Source organism: Amaranthus tricolor, chromosome 13 (genome assembly GCF_026212465.1).
Source record: "Amaranthus tricolor cultivar Red isolate AtriRed21 chromosome 13, ASM2621246v1, whole genome shotgun sequence".
Classification (NCBI taxonomy): domain Eukaryota; kingdom Viridiplantae; phylum Streptophyta; class Magnoliopsida; order Caryophyllales; family Amaranthaceae; genus Amaranthus; species Amaranthus tricolor.
In genome coordinates, this window is record NC_080059.1 from 5,591,236 (window position 1) to 5,605,820 (window position 14,585).

The 14,585-nt window shown below is 29.8% G+C and overlaps 2 protein-coding genes across 2 annotated transcripts; both read left to right on the plus strand.

Annotated features, from left to right (window-relative positions):
* Positions 1–1,374: 1,374 nt before the first annotated feature.
* LOC130798748 (uncharacterized) lies at positions 1,375–1,734 on the plus strand. The gene has a single exon (XM_057661847.1). It carries the CDS (start codon positions 1,375–1,377, stop codon positions 1,732–1,734), a length of 360 nt encoding a protein of 119 aa, XP_057517830.1.
* Positions 1,735–5,066: 3,332 nt separating this feature from the next.
* On the plus strand, positions 5,067–8,004 carry LOC130798403 (cytochrome P450 78A5-like). The gene is made up of 2 exons (XM_057661366.1): positions 5,067–6,132; positions 7,268–8,004. Exons 1-2 carry the CDS (start codon positions 5,134–5,136, stop codon positions 7,871–7,873), a joined length of 1,605 nt encoding a protein of 534 aa, XP_057517349.1. The 5' UTR covers positions 5,067–5,133; the 3' UTR covers positions 7,874–8,004.
* Positions 8,005–14,585: the final 6,581 nt, after the last annotated feature.

Here is a 14,585-nt window from a genome sequence, read left to right on the forward strand (position 1 = left end):
AGAAGTGCGCCTAAGTTAAGTTACCTCAAGGGAGTTACCAATCCCAAAGATAGACTATGATCACACTTACTCTAAGATAGACAAGCTCTATAAGGTCATGTTAGGTAGTCTATTAATGCCTTGGTTGAGTTGATACTACGCGTGTTTTGCAAGAGTTCATGTTTTGAGAAGAGGACTATGAAGACCTTCATTCTACCCCAAGAACAAATGGTTCGGGTTGGAAAGGACGTAATGAGATTAAGAAGTATAAGTGAACAATAAACAGTTACTATCTATGCTTGTGTCTTATGAAATCATTTTATTTTGTTGTATAACATAATGTTATCTAATAGTTGGCCTTATTATATTTGATGCTAGTTATTGTCGTGCATGTGTTTGTGTTTATGTTTGATTGTTGATGACTTTCTACGATTGTTCTACTATGAGACATTGGCCTTTGGTCTAATGTCCAATGTCAAGCAGTAGGAGGATCATAGACAGGCGTAGCAGGTTTTGGAGCTTCTTTTGCATTGCATTGCATTGGGGGAGTGATGAAGGCAAAGCATAACCTGTGTCATATCGTTATCTTTCGATTTTGTAGCTCTTGTTTATCTTTTGTAAACTTTAGTTGTATTTGTTTTGTTATGAGGCCTAGTGTCCTCCCTTATATATTTGTATTTCCGCTGCGTAGTTTATAACTTTGTATGGTTTTAAGGAGTTAAATCATTTTAAAACGCAAGCGTCGACACTGGAACCACGATCCATGCTTGGCATGTTGATTTGAGAAGCCGGCGATGAATCAATCCGCCATGGTGTGAGATTTTAAAGGCAATGATGCCTTAGATTGGTCTAATGTTTTTATTGTGCTAATTACTCTACTACATGTTCGATTTTTAGCAGAAATGCTGACGAAATTTCCACTCACCTTTTTAAAGCTAATCTTTAACGTATACATATATATATGTATATATTTTTTTCTTTCTTCTCTTTTTATGTAACATCCGAATTTACTCCCGTCATATACGATTTTGGTTTCATTTAAGGGGTTGGGTTCAAGGGTGTTGCATTTCTAAATCTATTTGGGGGACAGTATCCTGGTGTATGCTATTTGCGGATGATATCGTGTTGGTAGCAGAAACTAAGGAGGAGGTTAATAGAAAATTGGAAGAGTGGAGGGCAATTCTAGAAGATTAAAGCTTGCTTATAAGTCGAAGAAGACAGAATATTTGCGATGTTACTTAAGTGGGATAGATTCGATAAGTGAACCTCAGGTGACCAAAGGCGGTGAAGTTGTTGCATGTACGACAATTTTCAGGTATTTAGGATTAGTGATTCAGAGTAATGGGGAGATTGATGGAGATTTTACTAATCATATACGTTGGGGTGCTATGTGATATGAAGTTTCCTAGTAGATTAAAAGTTAAATTTTACGGAGTTGCTATTAGGACTGCTATGTTGTATGGGACGAAATGTTGGCCAGTGAAAAAGACGTTTGAACATAAGATGGAAGCTACAAAAATGCGTATGGTGAGGTGGATGTGCGGCAATACAATGATGGATAGAATAAGTTACCAGGAGTTCAAAAAGAAGTTAGGGGTTGCCCCTCTTTCTGAAAAGATGCGTGAAAATAGGTTGAGATGGTTTGAGTATGAGAAGAGAAAGACTTATGATGCCCTCATAAGAAGGAGTGAAAGCACCATATTGGAGGGTAAGAGAGGCGAGGAAGACCTAGGAGAACATGAGAGGAACAGATAAAAAGGGATATGCATGAGTTGCAACTTTCTGTGGACCTGACCAGGGATATGGATACTTGGAGGCGTCTTATTCATATCTTAGATTACTAAGTCTTTCCCCTTACTTGTTGAGATCCTTATTCCTTGCCTTTTTATATCACTCTTTGACTCTTTTTACTTAGTTTTTTTTTCTTTATTTAGTTTTGTGTGTATTTATCTGTTTATTATTATTATAGATCAAACTTATGGTGCAGGTCGCCGAGTAAAGACAGAAAAAAAAAACCTCTTCAGGGGATCAGTTTTGAGCCGGGTGATTCCTTGACCGCATCCTCCTTAATGGGTATGGGCTGCCGTCTTCCTTCCCTCCCCAGACCCAGTGCATAGGTCCCTATGAGCGGGATACACTGTGTATGATGATGATGATAATCATATAATCATTTAATATATCTAAAGAAACAACCATCTACGTACACGTAACGTTTTTTGATTTTTTTGTTTTCCTTGAATAGTAACTTTTTTTCAATAAATTTTGTTTTTTATATTTGATTAATCATTCAATTATATTATATAACAATAATAATAAAAATTATATAATCATATAATCATCATATAATATAATATAATAATTATAATTATATATATCTAAACGAACAACCAGTTTCCACATAATGTTCTTTGGTCCATTTGTTTCTCTCCAAAAATAACTTTAATACACTTATTTTTTTATTTTTTTTTAGTAAATTTAATTTATTTACTCTGACTTTAGTAACTTTAATACACGTTCTTTGATTATTTTTTGATTTTTATTGAATTAGGCCTATTGTTCTTAATTTTTCTCATCAATGTATTATAGGTTTTAAAAATTATGCTTAATTAAAGTGGATTTATAATTAAGAATTAAACTTATATTTTCTAAACTATAGACTTATAGTGTAATGCGCAGTTCTTATACGTTTTTTTTTTTTTTAAATAAGCGTATATAAATTTAATTTAAATCAAATTATATATGACTATGCATGTAAATACCATTGGCGATTATTCCATACATTTAACTAGAAGTGTGTAAAAAATTATGAAAAATTAATGTGTCTATAAGAAAAAACAACATTTTTGTTGGACCTTCAAGTAAAAAAAGGTTGTATTTTTATTATTCAAAATTACATTTACAATACGCAATATTATATTCTGCCAACTACCATCACCGTGTATATATATATCAACTATGATATAAACATATTATCATCACAATCTTTATCATTAGTCAAACAATAATAATTACTTTAATGCATATAATTTCATATAACAAGAAATGATCATCAATAAGTATTCACAAACATGATAAAATGTATAACACTCGAGTTAGGGTCTATTTAATTATTAGACCTTATAATACTTAAGTTTTTTACGACATAAGATCTAGTAATATTTCTCATAAATGTTACTATAGACTATAGTAGTAATATAATAGTAATTACATATGTCATTAAAAGTCACATAAAGTGTCACTAAATAAATTTATAGTGGAACTTAAAATAAAAACTAATAATTGTTACACTAAAAATATAAATCAGTAACATTTATTTTAATGTTACAAAATCTTATGTCGCAAAAAGTTAATTTTATTATGGTGAACTAATAATTAAAATTTCATAATTATGAAATTATTATGATAAATAAACGATTATTCATACACTGTAAGTTGATCCTCAAATGATCTTTAAATTTATATATTCATTTCTAGTATGAGAAGAAACCAAATGGAACATGTAATTTAAGTGTTAAAATGTTCAAATATCGTGTAATTATTTATAATATTGGAGATTAAAGATTTTATTGAAAGGTAATCAAGGAGATTGTAAATTATAATTACTAATTTTTATATTGAGAGTAAAGATTCAGGGATTTTGAAATCATAAATTATAATTATAGGTGACAAAAAAAAAAGAAATTAGAGTATCTTAACATTTATTAAAAGGAGGCGTACACATAAAGAGAAACAATCACGATATTTTTAGAGTAAAATTATAAAAGATCTTGCTAACGAATGTAGGACGTTCACTAACATGAATAAAATTAATTTTAAATAGTAAATTATAATATATTCTAAATTTTTATATATATAAGTATCAATTGTATTACCAAATATAGCCTAAAATTTAAAAATTATTACCGGATCACATGTCAAGATATTATACTATGTCATTTTATTTTTAATTTTGTTTCACAATTTATTGTTTTAGATATATTATTATTATTATTATTATTATTATTATTATTATTATTATTATTATTATTATTATTATTATTATTATTATTAATTAACACTTTAGAGGCATTCATTAGCATGCATTTGTCAATGATGCCTTTTTAGTAAAAAGACAATTAAGAAAAACTAATTAATTATCGAAAAAAATATTTATTTACACCACAAATATGTGAATCCATATAAAAAATGCTAGCCTTTAAAAATAAATCATAATCCTTAGTCCCATAATATGATATCTTACTTTAATTGTACAAATAAATATCATAAATTTCTTTGGATATGAATGATACATGTTATATTAATTATATTAATTGATCAAAGATAATATTATTTTATTTTATTATAAAAAATCTATAATACGTTTTAACATAAGAAATTATTTTCACTACCCTAATGCTATATCTTACCTTATAACATAACAATTATTATATTTAATATTTTAAATAGATTATATTATGATATTTTCAATATTTAATATCATTAAACATATTACTTCTATATGATTATTTAATATAATATTTTAAATTCAATAATAATAATAATAATATAATAATAATAATATATAATGATATAATATAATTATATTATCATTACATGATTATACTCATCACTGTCCCCTTATAATATTTCACCTTTTCTTTTCAAAATAATGATATCTTACCTTAATAATATAATATTTTATATTAAAATAAAATAATATTTTTATAAAGTTAAATTAATTGAATATAAAAAATTATTAATTGCTATAATAATAGTATATAATGATATAATATTTTTACATATATTAGCATAGAAGTATAAAATCATTTTCACAACCCTATAGTGATAACTTACCTTAACCACACATATTGTAATAAAATAATAATAATAATAATAATAATAATAATAATAATAATAATAATAATTATTATTATTATTATTATTATTATTATTATTATCATAGTAGAAGTATAAAGTATAAAATAATTTATGGAGTATTTTATTATTTCAAATATATATTATTTTATTAGAGTATCTCTAAATGAGTTAATCCACCACTATAAATAGCACCCTTTGCCTAGCAAATGTCCATCAGTTTTCTCTTTCCCTCATTCTTTTCTCCTTCAACCTAACAATTTGAACAGATTTTAAGCTCTGAAAAACAACAACAAAAAAATGTCTGTTGAAAATTTAGCTTTCTCCTTCTCTGTTTTACCAACTATTTCTGTTCTTTCACTACCCATTTTATTGTCTTCCATTTTTTTCATTTCCATTTTTACTTTCTTGCTTTACCCAGGTGGGTTAGCATGGGCTGTTTCACTTTTCAAGGCCTCTAATGGCAGGCCCGCTTCCGCCATTCCTGGCCCAGCGGGCCTTCCTTTGGTGGGTCTTGGGTTTGCTTTCACTTCTGAGAATACCCACAGAGTTTTGGCTAAGATAGCTAATAGACTCAATGCTATGCCATTAATGGCGTTTTCTGTTGGGTTGACTCGGTATATCATAGCGAGTCAGCCTGAGATTGCGAAAGAGATTTTAAACAGTTCTGAGTTTGCTGATCGTCCTATTAAAGAGTCTGCATATGAGTTGCTTTTTAATAGGGCTATGGGTTTTGCTCCTTTTGGGGATTATTGGAGGAATTTGAGAAGAATTTCTGCCACTTATCTTTTTAGCCCTAGAAGAATTTCATCTTTTGGGGTTTTTAGGGAGGAAATTGGGTTAAAAATGGTGGAACAAGTTAATAATTTGATGGGCAAAAATGGGAATGTTGAGATAAAAAATATTTTACATTTTGGGTCTTTAAACAATGTTATGATGAGTGTTTTTGGGAAAGGGTATGATTTCTTTGATGTGAATGGGAATGAAAAGGAAGGTGAGGAACTTGAAGGGTTAGTTAAAGAAGGGTATGAATTACTTGGTATCTTCAATTGGGGTGACCATTTTGCCCCACTAAAATGGTTAGATTTACAAGGGGTTAGAAGTAGGAGTAAAACCCTAGTTGAGAAAGTGAATGTCTTTGTTGGGAAGATCATAGATGAGCATAGGATGGCTAGGAAGGAAAATGATGGTGTTGTTAAAGGTGAAATTGATTCTTCTAAGGATTTTGTTGATGTGCTTCTTGATTTGGATGATGGGGAGAATAAACTTGATGACTCTGATATGATTGCTCTTCTTTGGGTATCATTTTCTTTACTCTAAACATACAAAGTTTTTGCCTTTTGTTTGATCACAAATTCTTGTATGAGACGGTTTCATCGTGTGACATGTCTTATACGTAATTTTGAGGTCGGTATACCATGAAACGGTCTCATACAAAACGGGCTGTTGTTTGATATGATATTAACTAGAAACTTTCATGTGTTTTAGTCCCATAGGATTTGGTATGATCCACGCTTTTTCGTTAATTACCTTTAATCAAAATGGTTTTCAAAGGGTATGAGTATGTATTGTCTATTATTTTTTCTTAGTCAGAACAAAATATAAATTATTTGTCGGAATATTGGGTTAATAATGATAATTTTCAATCAAAATGTTAAATGTATAAAGTACAAAAAATTTTCCTCAACCTAAACATACTCATTTTGTACTCATTAGTGGTAGCTCTTTTAGGATGGATGGAGTATACTTTTTTGTGACTTGTGCAATGATTTAGAAAGGTTTCCCATGTTATATTTGTTGCTCTTTTAACTGTTTTATTTGGTTCTATGATACTCATATTCATATAGACTTCATTTATTGATGTTAGTGGGAAACTATGCCATATTGTTGGGTCTTTAGTCTTTTTCAAGGTGTGATATATGTGGGGTCCTTATTCCCAACTTGTTCTTCATTTTTGCCAAATAAGAATATATGGAATTCCCATTTTGTTTCTTGGCTCATTAAATTTCTTTTTCTAGTCTAAAGCTTTGGATCAATTTTGCTTCTATGGTAGGACATTCTATGTTAATAGTGGGTGTTCAAGGTTATACTCCGTTTTACAAGCATCTTCATAAGTGGGTTCTTTGAATCAACTAATGCGTCCTCCTAGCCTCCTAGCATTTTCATTTTTGTACGAACTAGAATCACTTTAAAAAATCATTATAGTGTGGACAATTATCGAAATTAATCTATTTATAATTAAAATTAATAATTTAGTATCCGCATAAAGTTAGGATTCGGTGGAAAAGTATAACTATCTGTGTCCCTTGCAATCCTAAAAGATGGGAAAATATTATTATTTTTTTGGCTTGGACATAATTGTTATACCTCTAATTTTTTGCACTAATTATGCTAATTAATGAAAAATGTTTTATTTATTTATTTATTTGTGCAGGAAATGATATTTAGAGGAACTGATACAGTAGCCATTCTCCTAGAATGGATTCTTGCAAGGATGGTCATACACCCAGACATTCAAGCCAAAGCACAAGCTGAAATCGACTCGGTAATCGGATCCAACAACCCAGTTACCGATTCGGACCTCCCAAAACTTCCTTACCTCCAAGCCATCATCAAAGAAACCCTCCGGGTCCACCCACCGGGCCCACTTCTATCATGGGCACGTCTCTCAATCCACGATACCTATGTCGGCCCTCATTTCATCCCAGCCGGAACTACAGCCATAGTTAACATGTGGGCCATAACCCACGACGACAAGATCTGGCCCAATGCCAATGAGTTCAACCCGGAAAGATTCATGGAAGAAGATGTTCCTATCATGGGTTCGGAGCTCCGCCTCGCTCCGTTTGGGGCGGGCAGGAGGGTTTGCCCGGGTAAGGCAATGGGCATGGCAACAGTTCAACTATGGTTAGCCCAAATGTTGCAGAATTTCAAGTGGGTCCCTTCTGATCAAGGTGTTGACTTAACTGAGTGCCTTAAGCTTTCTATGGAGATGAAAAAGTCTTTGGTTTGTAAGGCTGTTCCTAGGATTGTTGCTTAAACAGCTGGTTTAATGGTTATAATACTACTATAAGTATTATTATTAATATAATTATAAAGATAAGGGATGTTTCTTCCATGATTTTGCTACATTTGTATGGAAGAGACTATAATAGGCTTTAAAAATGAAATGTTGGGGCCTTTACCCAATACAGTTTGTACTTTAAATCAGTTAATATAAGTATTTTATCTGGTTTGGAGCTCATTATAATTTTTTTTAATAATGTTCAATAAATATATACAATGATCTTTAAGTGAAAAATATAATTATAGAATAATTAATAACTATATTATTTTTTAAAATAAATCAAAATAAAAAATATACCTTCATAAAAATAAGAATTTTAATCTTAAAAAGAAATGTTAATTTAGTATTTTGAATTGAATTTGAATACACAAATGGTTCGAAACGTACATTATGGCTAAAAGTTTTGCGTTGCGTTGGTGTTAACTTGGTATTTATTGTTGAATTTAATATGCATGGTAATTGCTTCTCCAACCGAAGTACTAAGCTATGGAGCAATGCAATAAAGAAGTGAACCGTAGTGGAGTTTGACAGGCATTAGAAAAGGTAGGTTTCTTAGACTAATTTACAAATTAAGGTGTTTAAATTAAATTTTTGTTGATTTGATATTTATTTCGTCTTGTAATTAAACTCGATTGATTCGATATATAATGGATAAACAAATAACAATCATGCAAAAAAGAATATGCACGCAAAATTCAATTGTAAATCAACCCGAAACATTTAATTTAAAATCGTTTTGATGATTCAAATGGACCTCTCATATAATTTGTGAATTGTTATGTTTTAAATGCGCAGAAGCATAGTGGGTGCAACTAAAAAAAACCTTAGTTCACCAACTAGGTGGATAAACTACTCACTAATTAGTAGTCACCACATATTGGTAAATAAAATATATTTTGTTATCGCTTTTAAATCTATTAATAGTAGATAAGTTAACGGGTGGATATATATAACTAAGGGGAGATGATGCCTATCTTTAGGCAGATTGGTTTCTTTATTTTGGGGAATACAATTAGTCCTTTTGAGATTGTTAGTAACATTAATATTTTCCTATGAATAGCAATCTCTAATCGACGGAGACATTAATATATTACTATTTACTATGTTGCTTGTATGGTTATTGCTGTGTAGTTCTTTACCTGCAACTAGTTGTTATCCTGTGAAAATGTTATTATTCATATTTTTTTATGCAGGATTTCTATATGTTTGGGATAAAATCGATCTTAATTCTCTAATATTTCGGGTATAAATTGTCCGTCACTTTTACTCATCCAGACTCTATTTTCGAGCGGAACATTAGATATGATGACGATGATTTACTATATTGTGGTATAATGAATAATGAATATAAGTAGTTTTATCATGAAAGATAAAAGAGCACTAAAAAGGAAAAAGAATTACGATTGGAGATAGTAAAGTGTGGTGGTTTTACTGTCTTTCATTAATGCTACTTATGTCAAAGTCATATTTGCATTATCATTGCATTTTAGATTCACATTCTTCTTTTTGCAAGCCTCTCTTAGTGGTCATTAATTACTCTTTTTTTTGAAGTACTATTAGAATAATTTTACATTTTAATTTGTTTTAATTTGTGTAGTCAATCTCATATTCTTAACATCAAAGATAATTGAAAACAAGAATAAGGGAGAAATGAAGATAAATTATGGGTCAAACTAGTTACTAACACAAACTATAGGACATAACCATAAAATCGAATATTTTGGCAATTTTGAGAATTTACTGTTGGCTATTAATTTTTTTTATTAACTGATATCATTAATTATTTTTGTTAGAAGTTAAACCAATTATTTTAGTTAATTGCTTAAATTAGTTTTTATTGAGATGTTTGGTAAAAAATAGTTTTAGAAAGTTAATTGTTCTTTATATTAATATGTACTAAAACATCAAAAGCTAATAAAAAGCTATTTATAGTAGCCTTTTAATTTCAGCTTAAAATTCAATTTTTCAACTAAGTCGAAATAAAATTCAATTATTTTTACTGTTTAATCAACAAAAAATCAAAAATCAATTAAAAAATCTTTTACAAACACACTCTTTGTGTGTGAGAGAGAGGGAAAACTTATGTGGAGAATACAATACTACTCATGTGATATAAATGCTTTATGCTCTCTCCTTACCTAAATCTCATCGTATTCACCCTTTAAATCAAAAGGCCTCATATAGTAATTTACAATAGTTATATTTTTATTTAATTATTTGCGCTTAGGCTTAGGTTTAAGTTGCTGAAAAAATGTAAAATATATAATAAAATTTTAAAAATTATTGTATATTTTTGCTTGTCGTATGATAAGGATCTTGTATTTTTAGTGTTTGAACATTTATTGTGTTTGCCATTGGTCAGTATCATATGTTTATAGATTCCATCACCACCCATGTTTATTCTTTGCATGCTTTGTAGGTGCATCTTTATTCTAGATTCTCCATGCAAAAGAAAAAAGTGTATTTTTTCTAGTATAAAACATAAAACAGGTGTATAGCAAGTATATGTATTAGCTCTATAAATTATAGTTTCACCACTTTCAAATACTCATTGATAAGCCTTCGTGAAATTATTTTACTTCACCATTAAAAATTATAACAATTTATAATATAAAAATATACACCGTGACAAATTATTAAGAAGTTATTATATTAATTGATTATAATCAGACTGTCTCTTACGTAGATACATCAAATAAGTTAATATTCTTTTGTGGCTACTCGAACAATAGACCGAACTTGACCCAAATAAATCCATTCAAATAAAATTGATTTTTTTGAGTTTTACATCAATGTTCTTGAGTTATAACTCATTATTTGAGTAATATTCTATGATTATGAAATGAAAAGCTATTTATGCCCAATAAATAAGAAAAACTAAAATTTTTAACTAAATATATTATACGGTTTCTTTTAGCTATTTTATAGCAATAGAAATAAAATAAAATTAGTAAATTTAAGACCCATTAAGTTAAATCCCACCGAATCAAAACACGATTGAGATGGGTTTAACTATAAAAGTGTTAAACCATTAGGAAAATGAAAAAACTAGCTTATATATTCCTTAGGTGAGCACTGAGCATCATGTTGATCATCAAAGATGCAAAAAACAATTTAGAAAAAAAAAAAAAGCAAATAATTGATAAATATATGGTTCCCCATTATTTAAGGGATCCAAATTCTTTAGGGAGAATATTTGGATTTGTTTTTAGGAATACAAGTATAGTTTTTAAGTTTGGGCAGTGGTTGTAAAAAGCAAGTCTACTTTATTGTTCACTTTAATATTTGAGAAAAGATGCAATTAAGATTTTCTTTTGTTTTATTGTACACTTGGAACTTGGAAGTATTGGGTGTACTTTAACTTGATTCATTTCATAGAAAATTCAGTCTTTTCTTTACCTCTTATTACAAACTTACTATATGGGTGAAACTTTGTTTCTCATTTTGCTACACTAGTCACTAGCTGCCCCTCCTTTCACTAAATTGCTTCTGTTACTTCTGTGTTAAGGTTGAGCCTGGAATGAGACTTCCATCTTTGGGAATGGATCTTGGACTTATTTTATTATTCCCAGGTTTCTTTGAATTTGCTGCCATCCGAAAATCGAGGAAATTAATTAAAGCTTTTTAGGTACAAGTACATCCTTGCATATTCAAATGGATAAATGAAGCTTTAATTCTATTTCAGAAACCATTCATATAATTCAAGGGGTCTTTGGCAAACGATTGATAGGTGGTAACTGATAGCTGATAAATGATTATAATGATTGATTTGACCAGCTGATTTTGAAACCGTTGTTCTTATCAACTAGTTCAAAAATAGCTTATTCATAGCAATAAGTTGTTCAGCTAGTTAACTAATTACTAAACATTAGCATTGGATGATTTTACCACCCAACCCTCTTTTTGTATTAAAATAAGCTAAAATTATCTAATAAGTTATTTTGCCAAACACCCCTTCATTTCATCGATTTAAGAAAACCACAATTCAAGGAAAATATTCTAGTTTTTATGTACGCATTCTCCCTGTCTTGTTGGAGTAAAGAATACCACGAAGAAATAAAAAGAAAAATAGTTCTGATTTTAGTCTCGACTTCTCTAGAGTTCTCATTATGCTGAACTAGAAAAACTTATATACAATTAATATTTTCCGTCAAATCAAACACTTCTTTAAAAGCATTCTTAAAATGCATAATGTATTTTCTTTGTTTCTTTCTAAGTACTCTATGTGCTAACAAGAACTCTTACAAATATGTTTAATTTATGTACATAAAACTCTAAGACATAATTCTAAGTTAAATTCGAATAATAGTGATGTTGATCCAAACACGTCCTCATTTGCTTTCTAAAGGTATTGATTCTAATGCTTAATATAATAGCAGATTAGGATTTCGTACATGGGATATCAAGGTGAGATTAAGCATATAATTAGCACTCCATTAACACTAATTTAATGGTTTAGGGCTTTAGGCTAAGCATCTGTTGTATGTAATGTCACTCTCTGTGTCAAATGGGAAGGCTAAGAATGCATGCTTAATACTTTTAAGTATGATTATGATGGCTAAATATAATTATTCCTTTGACCACCAATAATGATACAATCAAGGGTCCTAACTCATAATATGATTATCTTTAGATGTTTCCAGTTTGGAGAATTTCCTTTGGATAAATATATATATGTCATAATCTTGATACGTATCTTATTTTGATGCGGCCATAGTTTTATCGTAAGTTCTTTTGTAAGGTTTCAGACATTGTTGGCTATCGAGGACATGGCAGATGTAGCCTTTATTAATACTGTTAATTGACATCATTTAATAAGTTATATCTCTAAGTATTTTAATAAGTGTATTAGTTAAGTTGGTTAAAAAAATTGTATCTGCTAAAATTATTTTAAGTTCAAACCTTACTATCAATATTTTTTAAAATACTAACACTTAATGGCTATTGGCTAATAAAATGAAATGTTATACTCCATACAACATGTTGTTGATAGGATAACAAAACCAAAAGTCATTTTATTGCATCAAATTTTGGAAAATGATGCTTAAGCACCTAATAATGATGCTTATGAAAAGCCTAAACTTGTTAAAAGCTTCTTTTTACTTTGCTATACTAAGTACTGTCTGAACTTATACTTATTACTATTAAACAAGCACATATTGATGGATCGAATTAGGAACTAAGTGTTTAGAGACGAATTAGGAGTAACCCCTATTTCTGGAAAAATATGCGAAAATAGATTGAGATGGTTTGGTCATGTGCAGAGAAAGACTCTCGCCGCCCATGTGAGGAGAGTAGAAAGCATTATAGTAGAGGGTAAAAGGAGCTTCCCCAGGAGAACTTGGGATAAGCAGATAAAAGTTGACTTGCAGGAGCTAAACCTCTCTGAGGGCCTGACTAGGGATAGGGGTAGTTGGAGGCGTCATATCTATGTTTTAGATTACTGATGTCCTTGTAGCCATCCTGCTCCTCTCGTTTCTTTTATTAGTTTTATTATTTTTTCGTCCCCTTTTATTTTGTAGGTGGGTCGATTTTTTTTCTTTTATAGGTCTTTTTCCCATGTAGCTATGTCCCCGTATCTTTCTCGAGTCCGGGGACTCTTTTGGCCGCGCTCTCCTCTATGGGTATGAGTTGTCGCCGTCCTTCTCTCCCCAGATTCTGTTCATAGTTTTTTTCTATGAGCAGGATATACTGGGTTGATGATGATGATTAAAATTAGTTTTGCACAAATTATCTGAGCTTATTAATGCTTGTTAGTATGTATTAAACTACACTCCTCTTATAAGATTGTTTGAGTTTAAATGAGTATTAATTTTAACATGGAAGTACCCCAAAAACTTTTTGAGGTAATGAATATATATTAGTTCCAAGTTCAAGTAATTTGAAATTTTAGCATTGAAATAAGTAAAAAGGTGAAAAAAAAAAATACCATGAATTTTCTACAATATATCAACTTTTATAATTAACTATAAATAATATCAACTTAAGAGTATTGTCAGAATAATACTCACAACTTTTGTTTATATAGTAGGTTATTTGACAAAAAATAAAAGTGAATAAATAAGTAAACAAGAGTTGGTATTATTATAGGAAAACACCCTTCTAAGTAGGGTATCAACTGTTATTCAAGGTTCATTTCAAAAAAAAAAACTATTATTCAAGTTAATCAAAAGTTGGTATTATTGTAGACAAAGTTGTTGGGACCAAGTTTCTACTTTGAATCGTTCTGAGGGGTAAGGTCGAATCTACGATCCTACAAATAACCTTAAATATGGTAAAATATTTAGTACTTAGTCATTACTTTCTATCTATTCTCTAATATTTTTCCCACTTAGAATATTATTTTAGGCTGACGAAGAGGAAAATTATGTGAAAATCGAACTCGTGACCTTATGAAAGACAATACTTGTTCCAATCGAGACGACACCCGACACTCATATTATTATTTCTTCTTCTTATTATTAATAAAAAGAAAGTGTGTGAAAGATAAAAGAGTCTTTGAAAAAAGTACTCTTTCTAGTAAGCACTATGGGTAGTGTCAGGGAACCCCAAAATACCAGGGACAGAAGTTACAACTCTTTGGTTTCTTATCTCGTTGCTGCTCTAATACAGTACATCTCCTACCCTGGTTGTCCCTAAACCAAACAGTACCATAATTTTTATTACTAAACTCAATTATGATTAA